The sequence below is a fragment of the Callorhinus ursinus genome, unplaced genomic scaffold, assembly GCF_003265705.2.
Source record: "Callorhinus ursinus isolate GAN/ISIS: 27379988/994484 unplaced genomic scaffold, GSC_fseal_2.0 scaffold6, whole genome shotgun sequence".
In the NCBI taxonomy this organism is placed as follows: Eukaryota; Metazoa; Chordata; class Mammalia; order Carnivora; family Otariidae; genus Callorhinus; species Callorhinus ursinus.
The window spans coordinates 77,273,827-77,295,150 of NW_027397068.1; the positions used below are offsets into that span (position 1 = coordinate 77,273,827).

Sequence of the window (21,324 nt, forward strand, 5' to 3'; positions counted from 1 at the left end):
TCTCCAGAGGATTTTCATCTTGAAAACCTGAAAGTCTGTATCCATCAAACACTAACTCCCCAGCCCCTGGCACCCACCATTTTACTTCTGTCTTTAAGAATCTGACTACTCTAGGCACCTCAAATAAGTGGAAACATACAGTATTTGTCCTTTTGTAACTGGTTTATTTCGTTTAGCATAATTTCCCCGAGGTTCACCGATGTTGCAGCATGTGTCAGAATTTCCTTCCTTTTTAAGGCTGAATAATATTGTACTGTACACCACATTTGGTATCCATTAATCCATCAGTGGACACTTGGGTTGCTTACACCATTTGGCCACTGCAAAAAATGTGACTATGCACATAGAGGTGTAAATACATCTTTCAGTCCCTGCTTTCAATTCTGGGTATATACCCAAGAAGTGGAACTGATAAATCATATAGTAATGTTATTTTTAATTTTCTAAGGAACCACCACACTGTTTTCATAGCAGCTGCTCCATTTTTGCATTCCTACCAGCAGTGCACAGGGGTTCCAATTGCCCCACAGCCTTGTCAACACTTGCTACTTTCTGCGTTTTGTTCATTTTTTTATGGCTATCCTAATGGGTGTGAAGTGGTTTCTCATTGTGGTTTTGATTTGCATTTCCCCAAGGATTAGTGATATTGAACATCTTTTCACGTACTAACCTGGCAATCCTTGAAGAAACATCTATTCAAGTCCTTTGTTCATTTTAAAATCTGGGGTTTTTGGTTGTTAAATAGTTTAGAGTTTTCTTAGATATTCTTACCAGATGCATGCTTTACAGATATTTTCTCTTTTTTCATGGGTTGCCTTTTCACCCTGTTGACTATCTCCTGAGATGCATCAGTTGAATTTTCAGGACAAGTATGGATAACCAAAACAAGGGGGGTGGGGCGGGGAAATGGCATCAATATTAGTTGTACTAGTCCTGTGTTGGTATTCTGTGTAGATTAAGGGAAGGGTGTGCGTGTGGAGAAACAGCAATGTAGATGGAAAGGATGCTCATGAAAGGTTAGCCTCTAAGTTGGACAGACTGAACTTTAGCCCAAAGTTCGGCACCAATGCAGGATTTCAGTCATGGGATTAATATGGGAAAATAGTGAGGACAAATGCAGGTATTTACATTTTCAAGCACCCACTTTGACATCAATATAGAAGACAGATTTTAGAAGGGTTTTTTTTTTGTTTTTTTTTTTTTCCAAAGACCCCATTTACACCTTAGCCAGGCCTGCTCCTTAAACTGGGTAAATTGGTTATCCCTCCCCACCCCTCCGCCTCTGCTAAAGCTCCGTGCCACAACCCGAGCACATCTGCCACTTCACTTCTTTACTGTTAGTTACCTTTGGGAAAACCCATCTGATAAAAGTAATGCAAAAAAGACATTAAAATCCAGGAACAATAAAACCTCTAAGATGTATCGGCAGTTTGAAAAGTGACTGGCTGGATAAGAAAATGTCTTAAATCAATGGTGAGCTCCTTTTCCCTCAGATAGCTAAAACAAAAGTACTTTTAAACATAAAGTCTTGGGGCGTCTGGGTGGCTCAGTCGGTTGAACATCTGCCTTCAGCTCAGGTCATGATCCCAGGGGCCTGGGATCAAGCCCCACATCGGGCTCCCCGCTCAGCAGGGAGTCTGCTTCTCTTTCTCTCTCTGCACATCCCCCTCCCCGACTTGCGCACACGTGCTGTCTTTCTCAAATAAATAAAATCTTTAAAAATATTTTAAATAAATGAATGAATGAATGAATGAATGCAAATGCTATTCTGCACAAATATACTTGTGGAAATAATTTCGGGGAAAATATTTTACTATAAATCTTAGGGAAGAAGGATTTATCATAAATATAAATTATTAAAGTCACTTTTAAAATATTAAAAAATATATATAAAGCCTTCATTTTATTGCAAAATGAAAAAAAAACTTTGATTACAGAAATACTTCTTCATGAGAAAACTGGCTCTACTTTAGAGGCATCAAAATATTAATATCTTGGCATATTTGAAAAGTAGCATATTTGAAAAAAATATCTTGGCATATTTCAAAAGAAAGATGAAGGTATCTCTTTACATTTTTGTCTTGAAATGAGATCATGAAACAAGGGGCAGACTTTGTTGTCTTACCAATAACCATTTCTTCTTCCTCACCAAAAGGTGTCATAAGTTATTAAAATGTTTTTCTTCTGGTAGCCCTGTGCTCAGGGAAGGAGTAATTTTCCCACCCTAGTCAAGGGAATTTTAATTGTTAAGCCAATCATGAGAATTCTGTTTTCCTGGAGAGTGACAGACAGATGGTGCAAATTAGGCAGGTGGAGTACATAAAGATGCTCTTCTTCCCACTTTCCATATCTGCAATTGTCTGCATGCCATGGAATGTCAGGAGCATTGTAAGTATACGTTGTAGGACAACACGTATAGGCCAGTTCTTCAGCCAGTCAAAGCAGCTATTTCCTCGATTCCGAAAGCTTTGTAAGGTCATACCATACAACCAAATGAAGAGTGTGAGCTCCATTCCTGTGATGCTTAACCTACACGTTTCAAATAAAGAATCTGGGAAGCAGCAGGGAAAGGACATCTTCCTTTCTACGTTCAAGCTGATGCTAGGCCAGACCAGGCAAGAAGGGAGTAAAACTGTCACCATACCCTATTTTCCCCCACAGATGACTTAACTAATCAAAGATGACATCACTCTTTCCTACTGAACACATAGCCTCAGAGTCCTAACTAATCTCTCCCCTACCTACTGCCCAAATCACTAAGCAGCTATCTACTTATTACCTATTTACTATCCTGCACCCTGAGAACATTTGCCGGATACCAACATGGAGAGTCAAGGTAACATGACTGTCCCATTGGAATGACCTCTTTAGGGTATCATTTGCACAGCAAATGTCTCCATACCCTTGTACAAAGGCCCCTGAGTGTGACCCTGGAAATAGGGAATCCACCAGACCTTTCAGAGGGAATGTCTAGAGCACACAGGTACAGAGCTGGTCTCATTACTGTAAAGTCAAGCTCACATCCTGCCATGTGTTGACCTGACTAAGAAAGGGAAAACAATGTCATGGTTAAGAGTCCAACCTGTAGGATACAAACACCTCATTCATATCTCAGCTCTGACGCTTAACAGCCCTGCTTCAGTTTCCTCAGCTGTAAAATGGGGATGATAATGATATCCTTTTCCTAACACTGTTGTAAGGATTACCTGAATTAATACAAGCACTTAGAACAGCAGTTCCCAAATACATATGTATTTGCTATTATATTTTGAAAATTTAAACTTTTATACAAATTTATAACTCTTCACTGAGATCTTTGTGGGTTTTTTCTTTAAATTATTTGAGTAGGTTAAGTTTTTTTTTTTTTTTTAACCCACAGGCATAATAGGTCCTCTACCTGCTCTTTCCTGTTAAATTCTTGGGTTTTTTTCTCTTAATAGCATAAAAATAATTTTTAAAAAACTTTTTATAAAAAGTATGGTGAGTTTCTGCAATCTTATGGGCTTTGCTACATTCACTCATTATCCTTTCTATAAATGTTTACCAGTCAGGGATTAATTTCATTTCATAATGCTTTAGTTTTATTAGTAATACCCAGTTTTAATGAAACTCTGCACGCCCATATATAACTTAGGTGTATCCCTTCATTCAATAAATATTTAGAGCAACAATCCTACCTAACAGGATACTGTTCTAGGCAATGGATTTGCAATTCTTAAAGCAAAAATTAAATATATGCTGCATGTCACATTTTAAAATGTGTATGGGGAAATATAATAAGTATTTTTAATATGGAAAAAATATTAAAAAATATTTTGCATCAAAAATCACTTGCCTTTCTAACCTCCTCTTTAAAGCATCACACACAAACAGAAAAACTAAAGTTATGTATCTTAGAAATTGCCAATAATTTAATATGTTCTAAGTATCTTACATATTAGAATTTCATATAAAGAGTTAAAGAAGGGGCACCTGGGTGGCTCAGTCGTTAAGTGTCTGCCTTCGGCTCAGGTCATGATCCCAAGGTCCTGGGATCGAGCCCCGCATCGGGCTCCCTGCTGGGCGGGAAGCCTGCTTCTCCCTCTCCCACTCCCTCTGCTTGTGTTCCTGCTCTCGCTATCTCTCTGTCACATAAATAAATAAAATCTTTAAAAAAAAAAAAAGAGTTAAAGAAGAAAGTTCTAATAGGACTTACTCTAGAACTTAATTTTCTTAGCCCCACTGTAAAATGATGCACAAAAAGCTGGACAGGCACTACAGTATGACGATAGTCACAGGCCAAACTGAAATCTGAGTACCTCCACTGACATTTAAAGAATTATTAAGTCCATCTCCAATAATTCTCATACATATGTAACTATGAAAATAAATATGGTTATTTACATGTTTTAGATAAAATCTTTAAGTGAAAACATCATATAAATTCCAAAGTAAGAAGTTTTGACTTTGATTGATCTAAGGACCCTTGACTTTTAAAACCCTTAGCCTGAGATCAATTTTTCAAACATCCCTAGAATTAATGGTTCCTTATTGATTCTAAGCTTTTGGTGTTTACAATTAGTCAAAGATAAAGCACTCCTCTCATCATTTTTATCATTTCCTGTTCAATTGCTTTGGAAGTGTGAGAACTGTCCTTATTTTGCTGGGTCTCTGCTCAACGTTCAGTGTTTTATGAGTCACTCTTGATTATGTTTCATGATTTACAATGATTAGAGGGATGAACGCTCTCCCTGCTCCTGAAGCTGGGCATGGAGCCTACTTAAAAGACAAAACAAACAAACAAAAACAATAGAAAATGTAAAAGTTGTACAGGTTCTAGAAGTTTCCAACAGAACTTTATTCCTTAATGTTTCACAAACATAGAGATACACTTTTTGCTTCAATTTCAAAAGATTGAGCCAGTGCATTAAGATATCTGTTACTGATACTGACATGACAAACCACAAACAAGTGCACAATTGACCAGATTGAAAGTTCATTGCATTGATTTGTTTCATACTGAGCAAGACATTATAGATTGTGAAAATCCTTTGAAAATATATCTTATCAAGTTTCCTTCAAACCTTTACATAAGTTCACATTGCTCTTAAGATAAACTCCAAAGCCCTTCCATACAACCTCAAAGGTCCTGCACAGCCTGTCTCTGCTCACGTCTGCATCCACCTCCTCCGTGATGCTACAACAGAGCTCTTCAGCCGTGCAGTGCTCCCAACTCACACTCCCTCTTTTCTTAAAATGGCAAATTCACACTCTACTGTCCCATAGAACCCTTTCCTTGTCCCAACAAAGTAAGGTCTTCTTGTTACATTAACCCATTAAAAAATGACCTTCCTTTTTAGCACTTTTTTCCTAATTTTTTTCCAGTTTTCTTGAAATACAATTGACATACCACACTGTATAAGTTTAGGGTGTACAGCATAATTTGACAATATGTCAGAAAATGATACTATAAGTTAACACTCATCATCCATATAGATACAAAAAATATATCTTTTTTCTTGTCATGAGAACTTCTAGGAGCTACTCTCTTAACAACTTTCCTTTATATCCTACTTCAGTGTTAGCTACAGTCATCATGTTGTACATTATGTTCCTAGTACATACTTTTACAACTGGAAGTTTGTCCCTTTTGTCCACCTTCCTCCAAATCCCCCTCAAACCAACCCCGTCTGATCCCTTTTGCTGAGCCATTTCTTTTTAAATTCCACAAAAAAGTGAGATCATGCAGTATCTACCTTTTTCTGTCTGACTTTTATAGCACTTAGCATAATGTCCTTAGGACCCATCCATGTTGTCACAAGTGGCAGGATTTCCTCCCTTTTTATGGCTGGATAATATTCCCTTGTATAAATACATATACCAAACCTCCTTCATCTGTTCATGTGTTAATGGACACTCAGGTTGTATCCACATCTTGACTGTTGTGAATTACGCTGCAGTGCAGATAAAGGTGCAGAGATTTCTTCAACACGGGGTTGTCCTTTCCCTCATCTATATTCTCAGCGGGGCAACTGCTGGATCACAGGGTAGCTCTATTTTTAACTTTTTGAGGAGCCTCCATACTGTCTTTCACAGTAGCTGCACCAGCTTGCATTCCCACCAACAGCGCACAAGGGTTCTTTTTCTCCATACCCTAGCCAACAAATCGTTATCTCATCTTTTAAAAATTTTTAAGTATTTTAATTCCAGTACAGTGAACATACAGTGTTATATTAGTCTAAGTTGTACAATACAGTGATTCAACACTTTCATACATCACTGTGTGCTCATCTCGACAGGTGCTCTCTTTCATCCCCATCACCTCTTTCCCCCACCCCCACCCACCTCCTCTCTGGTAAACATCTGCTTGTTCTCTTCAGTTGAGTTTGTTTCTTTTTTTCTTCCTTTTGTTTTCTTAAATTCCACATATGAGTGAGATCATATGGTATTTGTCTCTGACGTATCTTGCTCAGTATATAAAATTCCATTATATATACGTACACACACACACACACACACACACACACACACACACACCCCACATCTTTATCCATTCATCTATTGATGGACACTTGGGCTGTTTCCATAATTTGGCTAATGTTGATAATAGGAATGCATGTATCCCTTTGAATTTTTTTTGTATTCTTTGGGTAAATACTCAGTAGTGCAATTACTGGATTGTAGTATAATTTAGGAATAAATTATTAAACTTCCGTAGTTTAATTTTTTGATGAAACTCCATACTGTTTTCCACAGTGGCTGCACCAGTTTGCATTCCCACCAACAGCACAAATGGTTCCTCTTTCTCCACATCTTTGCCAACACTTGTTTATTTTTGATTTTAGCCATTCTGACAGGTGTGAGGTAATATCTCATTGTAGTTTTGATTTGTATTTCCCTGATGAGCAGTGGTGTTCATCTTTTCAAGTGTCTGCTGGCCATCTGTATGTCTTCTTTGGGAAAATGTCTGTTCATGTCTTCTGCCCATTTTCCAATTGGATTATTTGTTTCAGAAGTGTTGAGTTCTAGAAGTTTTTTTTTAATATATATATTTTGGATACTATCCCTTTATCGGATATGTCATTTGCAAATACCTTCTCCCATTCAAGTAGGTTGCCTTTTACTTTTGTTGATTATTTCCTTTGCTGTGCAGAAGCTTTTTATTTTTATGTAGTGCCAATGGCTTATTTTTGCTTTATTTCCCTTGCCTCAGGAGACATATCTAGAAAAATGTTGCTACAGCCGATGTCAGACCTTATTGCCTATGTTCTCTTCTAGGATTTTTATGGTTTCTGGTCTCACATTTAGGTCTTTAATGCATTTTGAGTTTAGTCTTTGTGTATGGTGTAAGAAAGTGATCCAGTCTTCCCAACACCATTTGTTAAGAGACTGCCCTTTTCCCATTGGCTATTGTTTCCTGCTTTGTCAGAGATTAATTGGCCATACAGTTGTGAGTTCATTTCTGGGCTCTATTCTGTTCTATTGATCTATGTGTCTATTTTTGTGCCAGTACCATACTGTTTAGATTACTACAGCTTTGTAATATAACTTGAAGTCTGGAATTGCGATACCTCTGGCTTTTTCTTTTTCAAGAAACATGGGCATTTTTGTGGTTCCATATAAATTTTAAGATATTTTTGTTCTAGTTCTGTGGAAAATACTATTGGTATTTTGGTAGGGATTGCATTAAATCTGTAGATTGCTTTTAACGTTATTTTAACAATATTTGTTCTTCCAATCCATGAACACGGAATGTCTTTCCATTTCTTTGTGTCCTCTTCAATTTCTTTCATCAATGTTTTAGTTTTAGGGTTAAGGTCTTTCACTTTTTTGGTTAGGTTTATTCCTAGGTGTCTTTATTATTTTTGGTGCAATTGTAAATGGGGTTGTTTTCTTAATCTCCTTTTCTGCTGCTTCATTATTAGTATATAGAAATGCAAGAGATTTCTGCACACTGATTTTGTATCTTGAACTTTACTGAATTCCTTTATCAGTTGTAGTTTTTTGGTGGTATCTTTCATGTCACTGGCAAACAGTAAAAGTTTTACTTCCTCCTTACCAATTTGGATGCCTTTTATTTCTTTTTGTTGTCTCATTGCTGTGGCTTAGGGCTTCCAGTATTATATGGAATAAAAGTGGTGAGAGTGGACATACCTGTCTTGTTCCTGAACAGAGGGAAAGCTCTCAGTTTTTCACCACTGAGTATGAAGTCAAGCTGTGGGTTTTTTATATATGGTCTTTATTATGTTGCCGCATATTCCCTCTAAACCTACTCCGTTGAGGGTTTTTATCATGACTCTATGTTGTATTTTGTCAAACGCTTTTTCTGCATCTACTGAAATGTTCATATGTCTTTTTGTCCTTTCTCTTATTGATGTGATATATGATGTTGTTTGATTTGCAAATATTGAAACACCCTTGCATCCTGGCAATAAATCCCACTTGACCGTGGTGAATGACATTTTTAATGTACTGTTGGATTCAGTTTGCTAGTATTCTGTTGAGGACTTTTGCATCTACGCTCATCAGAAATATTGGCCTTTAGTTCTTTTTCGTGTCGTCTTTTTCTGGTTTTGGTATCAGGGTAATGCAGGCCTCATAGAATGAATTTGGAAGTTTTTCCTCCTCTTCCATTTTTTGGAATAGTTTGAGAAGAACAGACATTACTCTTCTTTACATGTTTGGTAGAATTTACCATTTGGTCCTGAACTTTTGTTTGTTGGCAGTTTTTTGGCTACTGATTCAGTTTCATTGCTGGTCACTGGTCTGCTCAAATTTTCTATTTCTTCCTTATTCAATTTTGGAAGGTTATAGGTTTCTAGAAATTTATCTACTTCTTCTAGGTTGTCCAACTTTTTGCATATAATTTTTCATAATATCCTCCTATAGTCCTTTGTATTTCTGTGGTGTCAGTTATTTCTCCTTTTTTATCTCTGGTTTCGTTTATTTGAGCCCTCTTTTTTCTTTGATGAGTGGCTAAAGGTTTATCAATTTTGTTGATCTTTTCAAAGAACCAGCTCCTGGTTTCACTGATCTGTTCTACTGGCTTTTTTTAGTTTCTATTTTGTTTATTTCTGCTTTAATCTTTATTATTTCCTTCCTTCTAACAGGGTTGGGGGTTTGTTCTTTTTCTAGCTCCTTTAGGTATGAGGTTGTTTGAGATTTTTCTTGCTTCTTGAGGTAGGCCTATACTGCTATAAACTTCCTTCTTAGACCTGCTTTTGTTGCAACCCAGAGATTTTGTTGCATCCTTCTCCCTTGTCTTTTTGATGCTAGCCATTCTAATAGGCAAGATCTGATACCTTAATGTCATTTGACTTTCATTTCCCGAATTGGTGATCTTGAGTATCTTTTCATGTACCGGTTGGCCATTCCTATATAGTCATTGGAAAAATGTCTACTTAGGTCCATTTTTCATTGAGTTATTGTTTAATGTTCCTGTTTTATTTAGGTTTTGGTTTTCTGGGTTTTTTTTTTCTATTGAGTTATATGAATTCCTTATTTTGGATATTAATCCCCTATCAGAAAGATGGTTTTCCCATTCCATAAGTTGTCTTTTCACTGTAGATTTTTTTCTTTTGATGTGCAAAAGCTTTTTCAGCTTAATGTAGTCCCACTTATTTGTTTGCTTTCGTTGCTGTGCTGAAGGTGTCCCACCCAATAAATTGTTGCCAAGACCCATGTCAAGGAGTTTTTATCCAATGTTTTCTTCTAGAAGTATCATGGTTTCAGGTCTTACATTTTAATCTTTGATTCATTTTGAATTTTTTTGAATCATGTAAGACAGAGGTTGAATTTCATTCCTTTACATGTCAATGTCCAATTTTCTCAGCACCATTTAATGAAAAGACTGTCTTTTCTCCACTGAGTATAACTGACTCCAAAGTCAAATATCAGTTGACCGTATATGCTTATTTATTTCCGGGCTCTCAATTGTGTTCCTTTGGCCTATTTGTCTGTTTTTATGCCAGTATCACACTGCTTTAACGGATCCTGAAATCAGAAAATGTGATTCCTCCTGCTCTGGTCTTCTTTATCAGAATTGCTTTGGCTATTCATAGTCTTTTGTGGTTCTACATAAATTTTAGGACTGTTTTTTCTACTTCTGTGGAAACATGCCATTGGAATCTTCATAGGAATTGCACTGAATCTGTAGATGGCTTTAGGTAGTACTGACATTTTTTTAAATTTATTTTTTTATTATGTTATGTTAATCACCATACATTACATCATTAGTTTTTGATGTAGTGTTCCATGATTCATTGTTTGCGTTTAACACCCAGTGCTCCATGCAGAACATGCCCTCTTTAATACCCATCACCAGGCTAACCCATCCTCCCATGCCCCTCCCCTCTAGAACCCTCAGTTTGTTTTTCTGAGTCCATAGTCTCTCATGGTTCATCTCCCCCTCTGATTTTCCCCCCTTCATTCTTCGCCTCCTGCTATCTTCTTCTTTTTTTTTTTTTTAACATATAATGCATTATTTGTTTCAGAGGTACAGATCTGTGATTCTACAGTCTTACACAATTCACAGCACTCACCGTAGCACATACCCTCCCCAATGTCTATCACCCAGCCACCCCATCCCTCCCACCCCCCACCACTCCAGCAACCCTCAGTTTGTTTCCAGAGATTAAGAATTCCTCCTATCAGTGAGGTCATATGATACATGTCTTTCTCTGATGGAAGTATTGACATTTTAACAATATTAATTCTTCCAACCTGTGAATACAGGATACCTCTTCATTTACTTGTGCTTTCTTCAATTTCTTTCATCAAAGTCCTGTAGTTTTCATACTAGCGATCTTTCACCTCCTTGAGTAAATGTACTACTAAGTATTGTATTCCCAATGTATTCCTAATTTTATTGTTTTTGATACTACTATAAATGAAACCACTTTATTTCTTTTTCAGATAATTTATTCTTTGTGTACAGAAACAGCACTGATTTCTGTGTTAATTTTGTATCCTGCAACTACACTGAATCCATTGATAAGACCTAACAATTTTTTGGTGGAGGTCTTTAGTATCTTCTGTATGTAAAACCACATCATCTGCAAATAGAGACATTTTACTTCTTTGTTTCCAATTCTGATGCCTTTTATTTCTTTTTCTTGCCTGACTGCTCAGGCTAGGACTTTCAGTACCATGTCAAATAGGGGGTGAGAGTGGGCACCCTTGTCTTGTTCCTGATCTTAGAAGAAATGCTTTCAACCTTAGCCTATTATATAATTTATTTAGGGTGGGGAGACTGGGTAAAACTGGTCAAAAGTTACAAACTTCAAATTATAAGACAAATAAGTACTGAGGATATAATGTACAACATGGTGACTGTATAGAATAATTGAAAGTCACTAAGAGAATAAACCTTAAAACTTCTTTCTCATTTTTGCCCCCTTTAGAAACAGTACATTCCATTACAACTGAATTCATGTCCAATACTTAACAAATGCTAAACACATAGTAGATAGTTGGCGAATTTTAGTAAAATGAATTAATTTTAAACCGAAAATGTTGACTCTGGGACAGAAACTGAGCTGTGTATTTTTCTAGACCCCATTTCAGCCACCAACTTCCCATGTAACAATCTAAATGACTAATGATAACATATTATGAGGGGAGAAGCAAAATGCAGAAAAAAGCCAATAAGGGATTAGTGTATATACATTGTTTATTATCCCTTGCTATGGAAAAGTAGCCAAACAAGCAGAGGATAATGGTTTAAACTACATTAGAATTATTGAAACCTGGGGAAAACTTTCCCTACAAGAAAAACTCCAGAAGTTTCTTTAAATGTTTACTCTATTCTTTTATTAAAAAAAGCAATATATATAAGAATATAAACTTCCCTATAAATCCCCCAAATCCAGAAACAACCACAATGATATATACTTTACTAGCTCTTTGTCTACACAATTATATATGATTATTATCTTATAAAAGATCGTTCTGCAACTCACCATACTTTAATGAAGCTATCAATGAAAACACCTGTTTTGGATAGGGTTCCAAAATCTAGTCCCCCGCCCCGACACTTTTCCTATTATAGTCAATGCAGAACATGAATAACCAGTTAAAATGAGAGTAGAAAGAAAAAATTTTAACACTATCTTCTTCCATTCTTAAAATGAGAAAAATATTTTCAAGATAAGAAATCCACAGCAAAACTATTCCCCAATATATCAAAATTGCCAGTACAACAAAAGCAAACAAACAAAAGTCAGAACTTAAAAAAACGTGGGGGAGTGTTACCGAGCATATTCATCTTAACCAACTGCTGCTTGCGTTGACCTGTTGGGTTCGCCCCTTGCCTTCAAGCACCCTGCCTTCTATCAAATTGCTTCTCCGCAAAATGTCCCACAGCAAAGCCTCCCTCCTGCCCAGGCTAAGCTACAAGGAGGCCCCACAGCAAAGCCTCCCTCCTGCCCAGGCTAAGCTACAAGGAGGCCCCACAGCAAAGCCTCCCTCCTGCCCAGGCTAAGCTACAAGGAGGCCCCGGCAAAGCCTCCCTCCTGCCCAGGCTAAGCTACAAGGAGGCCCCGGCAAAGCCCTGCAGCCCTGCTTTTGGTCTTACTGCTCCTGCAGCCAACCCAGGACCTCGCGTGCTCTTCCACAGGCCTCCAATGCCCAGGGCAGTGGTTCCCAAAGGTGAGTTTGCACTAGAATTACCTGGAAGGGCTTGTCAAAACACAGACTATAGGCTCCACTGCAGGAGTTTCTGATTCCAGTGGTCTTAAGTGAGATAAGGCCAATGGCATTTCTAACTAGTTCCCAAGTGATGTCCATGTTGGTGTGGGGATCACACTTGGAGAATCAGTGCCCAGATGAAGAACCAATTCCTACAAAAAGCTGTCTCAATTTTCATACCTCTTGGTGTCCTCAGTTGTCCCAGCATTGTCTTGAAAACCCACAGCACATCACTCAGCACTGGACCACACAGCCTTGGTTGCTGTGTTCTCACAGGTTCTCACCTCCTTTCCACACCAGAAGATTATAAATCCTTTAAGGGCCGTAAACACAAGAAATATGGCTCCCGTGACTCACAAGGAGCCAGGACACAGCAAATAGACATATGCGCTTAATACAGAGGCCCCACCTGACTGGCTAAAAACAGTGTGAACCTTAAAATCTCAAGCAAATTTAATTCTACTAGAAATTTCTGTTTGCTATATTATGGTAGATGTTTTCAAATATACCAGCAACAAATCCTGAAATAACCTTATTCTGTGATTATATGTTTATTATTTGTCTTCTCCTATCAGAAAGTGACCTTCAAGGGAACAAGTTTATACTCCTTGTTCTCCAATTATATTTCCATAGTAGGGACTCAAGAAATATTTGCTAGTCAGCATACTGAATGACTAGCTAGAGAAATGAGTAGTATTTGCTCATATTCTAGCTACAACCTGGCCAGTCAAATATATGTTTCTAGAAATTATTATTCAATCTTTAATCAAATAATCTGGATCATTGTTAAACCTTCAAAAGCTTTTAAGGAGTAGATTAAAAATAAAACTGAAATGGTTATACTACTCATCTCACAAGTTGTCATTTTAGTTTTAAAATCTGTGTTAAGTGAAACAAAATTTTAAATGCTGAGAGGAATTCTATTAAATAGATTCAATGATTTTATTTTTTTTTAAGACTTTATTTATTTATTTAACAGAGAGAGAGCTGGAGAGCACAAACAGTGGGAGTGGCAGAGGGAGAGGGAGAATCAGGCTTCCTGCCAAGCAGGGAGCCCAATGCAGGGCTCGATCCCAGGACCCTGAGATCATGACCTGAGCCGAAGGCAAACGCTTAACGACTGAGCCACCCAGGTGCCCCTAAATAGATTCAATGATTTTAAATTAAGCATCTTTTTCTACTACATGTGCAATTAGAAAATAGAACTTGTACAAAAAGAAACACCACTGAAAACAAAGTATTTTCAAAAATCCATTAGCTCCTAACATTTTCATTCATTAAAATCACTTATAAACAAAACTTTAACTTAGGAAATGTAGTAATGACACTGAATGTACAAATAATAGCTACCACTGATAGGAACTTTATAGACACTAGAAAAACTGCTTCAGAAATCAATCTAGCTTGTAACAAAGCTATTAAAACTGTTTGAATTAGTTTCATAATGACTAACAACATTTGTGATGATCGGAATTAATCTTTAAAGTTATCAAAATCCCAATCAACTTGATTAGATTGCTACAGAGCCCAAACACTCTCAAGAAAGAATATATTAAGATACACCTTTGCAATAATATGAACAATTAACAGAATTAATGGAATACATCAAGTAACTCTTTGCAAATAAACTTTATTCCCCTTCCAGTTACCAGATTGTGAATTACATTTACTTATAATTCAAACAAGGCATTCAACACATTCCAAAAAAAAGAACCCGAAAGAAAAGAAAGATATGAAATTTCTATGTGAAAATGTAATTTCCATAATTTAGATGAAGCAATTTCAAGGAAAAGAAAGTGCCCAAAATGAAGTTCCAAGTAAACCATTTCGATGATTTTTTTTTCCTTATTCATGATATATATTAACAGTTAACACATAATTTTTATTGTCCTACTTACTAAAATCTTCTAATACTGCATGCTTTGGAAAAGTAATTTGTGCCCCATTATTTAAAATCCCACCACATTATAAATATGACCACAAAAACCACCTCTTATATACTAAGCAGACAAATGCTATTTAATCTTCATTTCAGGCTGCATATAGTAGGTTTAGGGGGCATGATTTAAATCTCACTAATTCTAGGTATGAAATATTTAGTAGTGTTATATGAATGAAAATTGTTCCATCTCTATAATCATGGAGAGGTGAAAAATACATAGTAACTATATTCTTTGAGTAAAAAAAGAAAACATTCATGTATTTGTTGAAAATATTTAAGGCAGTTGACAGCACCAATATTTTCATTATTATTTGGCATTTATAGATACACTGATAGTGCCAGGGCCTGCTATTTAATATTTTAGATATATAAACACAATAATAATAGAAATCATTAGACATAAAAGATGACACTGCTACTCATAATTCTTAAATGATCTGGGTTCAATCAATCACTCTCTTGAATACCAAACAGCTTCCCTCTAGAATATGAGTATCACAGTTACATTTTGGGGATTGTAAACAAAATCCATGTATTTAAATATTATTCTAATACCAGAAGATGCCAAATATAGGATACTGACTTCCAATGTCCTCACTTCTTCATGCACCCCTTCTGATATCACCAGCATTGTCAACTAACAGTTTTTTGCCTTAGAAGCCAAAAGGGGACATTGCTGATAGTCAAGGTAATTCATGATTCTCCCTGAACATAACTGAAATACTGAAATGGCATTAGGGATGTAAAACTGCATTCCATCTTAGAATGTTATCACAAGATTCATCATCTCCTAATGTTTATTCATTAATTTTATATTTACACCTTGATACATGCGTAGACGTTAAATAGTTTAGTAATCTGAGGCCTGATGCATACCAGCTGGGCCTGTCAAATGTAGCTTGCATAAAAATCAACATAAAATATAAAACTTAGTAGAACAATTCATGACCTAGATAATTTTTTTCTTCCTGAGGTTTTTCCCAAATGGAAGTATGGCTGTGAGTGTGTACAGACCTCAATACTTCCAGGGAATATTTATACAATCTCTAAATGAGAACATCAGATTATAAAAGAAACAAATGCTACCTCCAATTCCCAAACATCACTTGAAAATCAGTTGTTTAGAATTCAGGATCAGAGGTCCACCTTCAAAAGGCAATCTGCCTCACAACTACAGATAGAACTTTATGCATTTAAAATGCAAGTGGTATAAAAGCAATAAAATTAAACCAAAAACAGTAACAGTAAAGACTTCAGAAATTTAAATCTCTGAAGACATGTGGTGGTTCACCCTTTCCCAACCCCTTTTCTCTGTCAACACAAAGCAGAGTGATCCACTGTGATGTGGACCCCCCCACAGCCCACTCTGGCTCAGAGACTCCAGCCTGGACTATGCTCGACCTCACTGTCGGACTAACCAGAAGGACTACTCTCTTCCTCTATTCGTCTGACTGCAAGCTCCTCAGAAACATAATCATCGAGTACGTCAACCGGGCTTCACACATAGTTTGCCTGAATACATGAAAGACAAGTTTTAAATCCCCTTGAGGGATTTAAATCTATGTATTACATAACCCCTTCCCTCAAGAAGCTTTTAAACGAGTAGTGGGGAGACGATAAGAGCGTACGAGTAGTTCCGGTATCAGGCACAATATGAAAATCAAGTGTAGTGAAGAACAGAGGTTCACTGGGAGGTTGACAATCTAACCGCCCTTCCGTCTATTTATTCGTTCATTCAAAAATGTTTAGCGAACTCCTCCACCATGCATCAGGCGTGTTGTTGGTAAGGGACACAAACATAACCATGACTCCCACAGTCTACGCCTCAAGTCGCTCAGAGTCACTGTCTGCGGACTGTGAAGAACTAGATGCTGGACCCCCCGAGATCCTTTAGCTCCCCCTAGTGCAGTTTCAAAATCTACCAAATGACCATGACTGCCTTATCTTCACTTGTTGTAATTAGATGTAAAGGGCTGATATATGTGAAATTCCTTGGAAATTACAACTGCTCTATGGTCACACAATATTGATGCATTGTAAATATTGCCACAGTTTAACTAAAATATGCCATGCATTCTCCATTTCTTCAGCATTTTGGCTCTGTGCACTAAGTGTTTAGGTGCTCGATAAAATACTAAATGAATGAAGAAAAACTAGCTTTTTTGACAGTATGACGTCACCATTAAAAAAACACAAGCAGTATGAAAGTTGGTCGTTTTAAAAGCAAACATAATTTTTAACGCAAATAATCATCCCATGATTCATTTGTTTAATAAATCTGAATTTTTCAAACATGATCTTTCTCTAAACAGAATATACCATTACACAATTTCCCCCACAGTGTAGATCATTTCCACATGAGGCTGGTTTATCAGTGGTTAAAAAAGAAATAAAATAAACGTTTAGTGAGTACTTATACTGTATAAAGCATTGTACAAGTTATTTACTCCAGCACAGTTTTGCTTGGTTCATTTTCTTTTGCTAAACTGACACTGGATCGGCCTGCCCCACTGATTTTCAACAAACTATTCTCCCAGAACTGATAGCTATCACACTTTGTTCCTGGGTCTGCCATGGAAATGGAAACACTCCCTAAAAATCCTGTCCACAAAAATGTCCTTCCTCAAAACATTTTCAGTGGAGCAATTTGGAAGGAGAATAAGGCCTAGTTGAGGAAAACACAAATTTTTAAAAAATAATGAGGGGGGAGCAAGGAAAAAGAAACAAAATGCTTCAACTGACCACTACCTTAATCCATAATTACATAAATGAAATAAAGATATTTAGCTGGCTTTCTGTATTTCAAAGACAACTGGGCAATGCCATTCACACAAGATTCATGCTACACCTCGTTTCTACGCTGTCTGCAAGAGCTGCGCTACAGAATCTCATTGAATATAAAGTGGACGTCTTGAGATACATTCTCGTGATAAACTCCCTGGGAAGAAGGAGTGACAGGGTCCCACCAGGCTGCAGTGGTGGAATGAAAGACTCCTGTTTGCACTTGCACTGCAAGCTGCCTGCATCCCTGTGCTGTGTGTGTCCTCACCACAAGCTTGGAAGCCCCAAGTCACACCTCATTCAACCTCTTTTTGTTCTTGATCCCTGCCACCATCTGTAGCCCTCTGCAGGGTCACCAGCCAGATCATCTCCGTCCAACCACAAGTTTTTCTTCAGGTATAACTGAGCATTGCTTCAGTTACACTCAGCTATTCTTCATAGTCATTTAACTCTTGAGTACATGTACGCAACAATTTAAGGTATTATTTGATTAACTAATACAGAAAACAGATTTGAAAGATAAGGAATGACACATACAAATATTTATAAAAATCTAAGAGTTAACTATCATTGTAACACTAAAAGAATATGCAAATTTTTTCATTTTCTAGGACCTATCCTCAGTTTCCTATCTCACAAATACCCTTTATTCTTACACTACATCATTATCCATCATTATATAGCAAGTTGAAATTTGCATCTGTATATGATGTGCCTAAAGCACAACTCAGTCATACTTTGGAAAGTGTCAAACATCTCAAATTGTTTTCAAATGTTTGAGGTTTGTGATAACTGAGATATGCCATTTCAAGCTTTGTTTTTAATAGTAAATGTTACGGTTGTTTTGAAAAGAATACATCTCTCTGACGTACTTATATCTCTCTCTCCCTCTCAGTCCATACACACACTCACACATACTCACGCACGCGCACTTTAAGTGGGTGCATGGAGCCCAATGAGGGGCTCAAGTGCACGACCCTGAGATCAAGACCTGAGATGAGACCAAGAGTCGGATGTTTAACCAACTGAGCCGCCCAGGTGCCCAGACATGTACTTTAGACTCTTAATTTGTGCCTTGATGCCAGAAGCTCTCTTCTGGAAATACTTATCTCTTTAGTATAAAAATTATGTCAGAAAATTACAGCAACTTTGAAAATGGGAGGAAAATCAGCTCCAAGCAGCATACTAGTACCACAGTTCTAACAGCGTAACATTTTAACAGTGATCATTTTTAAACTACTGGCATTTTTAAGCTTTATAGCATTTTGTTACACTAAATAAATTTCCAGAAAAATAGCATGTATTTTTGTTTTTAACATGAAAGTTCTTCATATAGTTAAAATTATGTAACATAAATTTCTACTCTAAGAAGAATATTCATAGAAATAAGAAGTCCTAAATTAGCCAAATACAGATTCATTTAAAATTAAAATTATGCTAAAATATTCAAATCCAATCAAATCCGATACATTAATACATATTCAACTTGGAGGGAAATTTATTTCACTTCACATCGCCTTCAAGCCCACAATTCTTTTTTTATAAATATAACAGCATCTTAAGTTTGTGAGTGTGAACAAAACATCTAATGCAAAGTCAAGAGTTCTTTACCTACTGTGTCCATAGAAAAATTGTTTAAAGACTTCTTTTTGTAAAATGTAATAATATAAATATATTTTTGAAATATAAAAAACATTTGTATAATCATTAATAACAATCATTAAATAAAATCAAGTCTAATATTGACTTCTGCACTTTTCAATATGGTCATGTCTAAATAAATTTTCAAGAGTTCTTTGCAAGTTTTTTTTGAGTCAAGGACCTTATTTATTTCCCCTCATTCTAACTTATTTTATCTTTTTAAACAGAATAAAACTTTCACAGAATTAAAATGCCAATTTCGTCTACTTTATATGTTACTTTCCAGCAGCTTTCTTGTCACTATAAACTAGAAAATAATCCGCACTCAATCTGAATAAGATCTTACCTTCTGGTTTGTTGTTTTTCCTCTTCAGCCATTTTTCTACAGTCTCTGCACTAACACTTTCAGATACAAATTCGTCTAACACCTGGGGATGAAGAGAAAGATATGCCTTCACTTTTTCATCTGTCAAACCTGTAAAAGAATTAGAAAGAATAAAATTAACCTAGATGACACCTTCATAAGCATCAAAAATATAGAAAAATGACACATTATGCTAGGATTGATTTAAGATAGAAAATGAATGTAAAGATATATACACATACAATGGAATATTATTCATTTATGAAGAAGACTTAAGTTCAGATACATGTTACAACATGGAGGAACCTTGAAAACAATATGGTAAGTTAAAAAAAAAACAGACACAAGGGATGATTATTGTATGATTCCTCTTACATGAAATATCTAGAATAGGCAACTTCATAGAGACAGAGCAGATTAGGAGTTACAGTGAGCTGAGGGAGTGGAGCATGAGGAATTATGACTTAATAGGTACAGAATTCTGTTTTGGGTGAAGGCCAAGTTTTAGAAGTGGACAGAGGTGATGGTTATAGTACATGTTGCGAGTATAATTAACTGCCACTGAATTATAGACTTGAAGTGGTTAAAATGGCAAATTTTATGTTATGTATATTTTACTACTACGAAAAAATAGTAAAAAAGACAAAGGTTAAAACTTTAGCAGTTTTAAACTACAGACATTGCATCACGTGACAGCTGTTTTCCAAGAGCAGATCCCAGCGTTGTCCTGGAGGCAATGGTGCACTTCAATGCTGTAGAGGTAAGCCCTACAAAGTACTTAGAGCTTCCTGTAAATAGTTACCATAGCTTTAATTCGCAAGGTAAGTGAAACTCTAGCCAGAGAAGCAAACAGGAGAATACAGTGCTGGTTCATTTTAGGTGCTAAAACAGTGTTTACTGAATAGATTCTTATCTTTCATTGTTTACAGCACAAATTCTCCTTTCTCTTAGAGGCACTGAATCCAGTGATAAAACTAGTATTCAGCTCAGAGTAATTGACATTTGTCCATTCGTATTCCATGTAAGTAATCAGTTTCACTGAAATAATTTTTCAGTCTAATAACAACTGTTAAATATACACAGTACACATAGTACTTCTACACATTTTCATGTTGAACATATAAAATCATGTATTTCGAAATAGGCACTTCATGTGGGTATGCCATTCATTAGACAACTCCAAATCATGAACAGGCTATCAGTAATTATCACTCCGTGATGGCAATTATTTTTACTGTTGTATCCTCTCTGTGAATTATTCAGTAAATTACTACCATCCTTAGTGATAGGTAAAAAAGGAAGCAGAAAATTGTCTTTTCAGAGGCAGAAAAGAAGAAAAGGAAGCACATCCTTATGACTCCGGGGAACAGGCTGCATGTTCCCACCACCAGACCAGCCACACAATTAACACATGTTAATTAATTCTGCTGGGGACTAAAGTCACAACTGTTAGGATTCTTCAAGAGAATGGTTGAGAAGGCAAACAGTATTTTTCAATGAATCCAGTACCTCCACAGTCAATTTAAACTATAGATAGACAGATACGGACATATAATTATATCATTGTATTAGATAAAAGAAAAAATAAGACCCCTGTCTTTGCTCATGTGGCTCCAGTGACGTAAAATTCAATTTGAGAAATTCTACAAGGTGCTAAAGATAAAAGGCTGAATCAGGTAAGACGGAGTTCTCCTGAGAGTAAATTACAGTGCCCAGATACAAAGGCACAGGACACTGAGTGAACCAACAGCTGACTTGACCTTCAAGGAGACAGTGTGACCTTCACATTCTCTGCAATCATGGCCTTCAGTCTTTCATAGCCGACATTTGATTCTCTTAAAACTTCCTCACTTTTGTGACACACCTCTGTGTTGTTCTTATCCTAACTTCTGGTTTGCTCTTTACCGCTCTTCTTCCGTAATCTCTAATG

General features: G+C 36.5%; 1 protein-coding gene across 10 annotated transcripts in view; it reads right to left on the bottom strand.

The window, feature by feature from the left end:
- PDE10A (phosphodiesterase 10A) overlaps positions 1–21,324 on the bottom strand; it is a 579,847-nt gene that overhangs the window by 150,507 nt on the left and 408,016 nt on the right. For 9 of the 10 annotated variants that reach the window (XM_073894211.1, XM_073894212.1, XM_073894208.1 and 6 more), the window contains one exon: positions 19,377–19,505. In XM_073894211.1, coding sequence (XP_073750312.1) covers positions 19,377–19,505 — 129 coding nt within the window. Of the gene's footprint in view, positions 1–19,376; positions 19,506–19,769; positions 19,830–21,324 lie in introns of those variants that run through there. The other variant, XM_073894215.1, reaches the window with a different exon arrangement.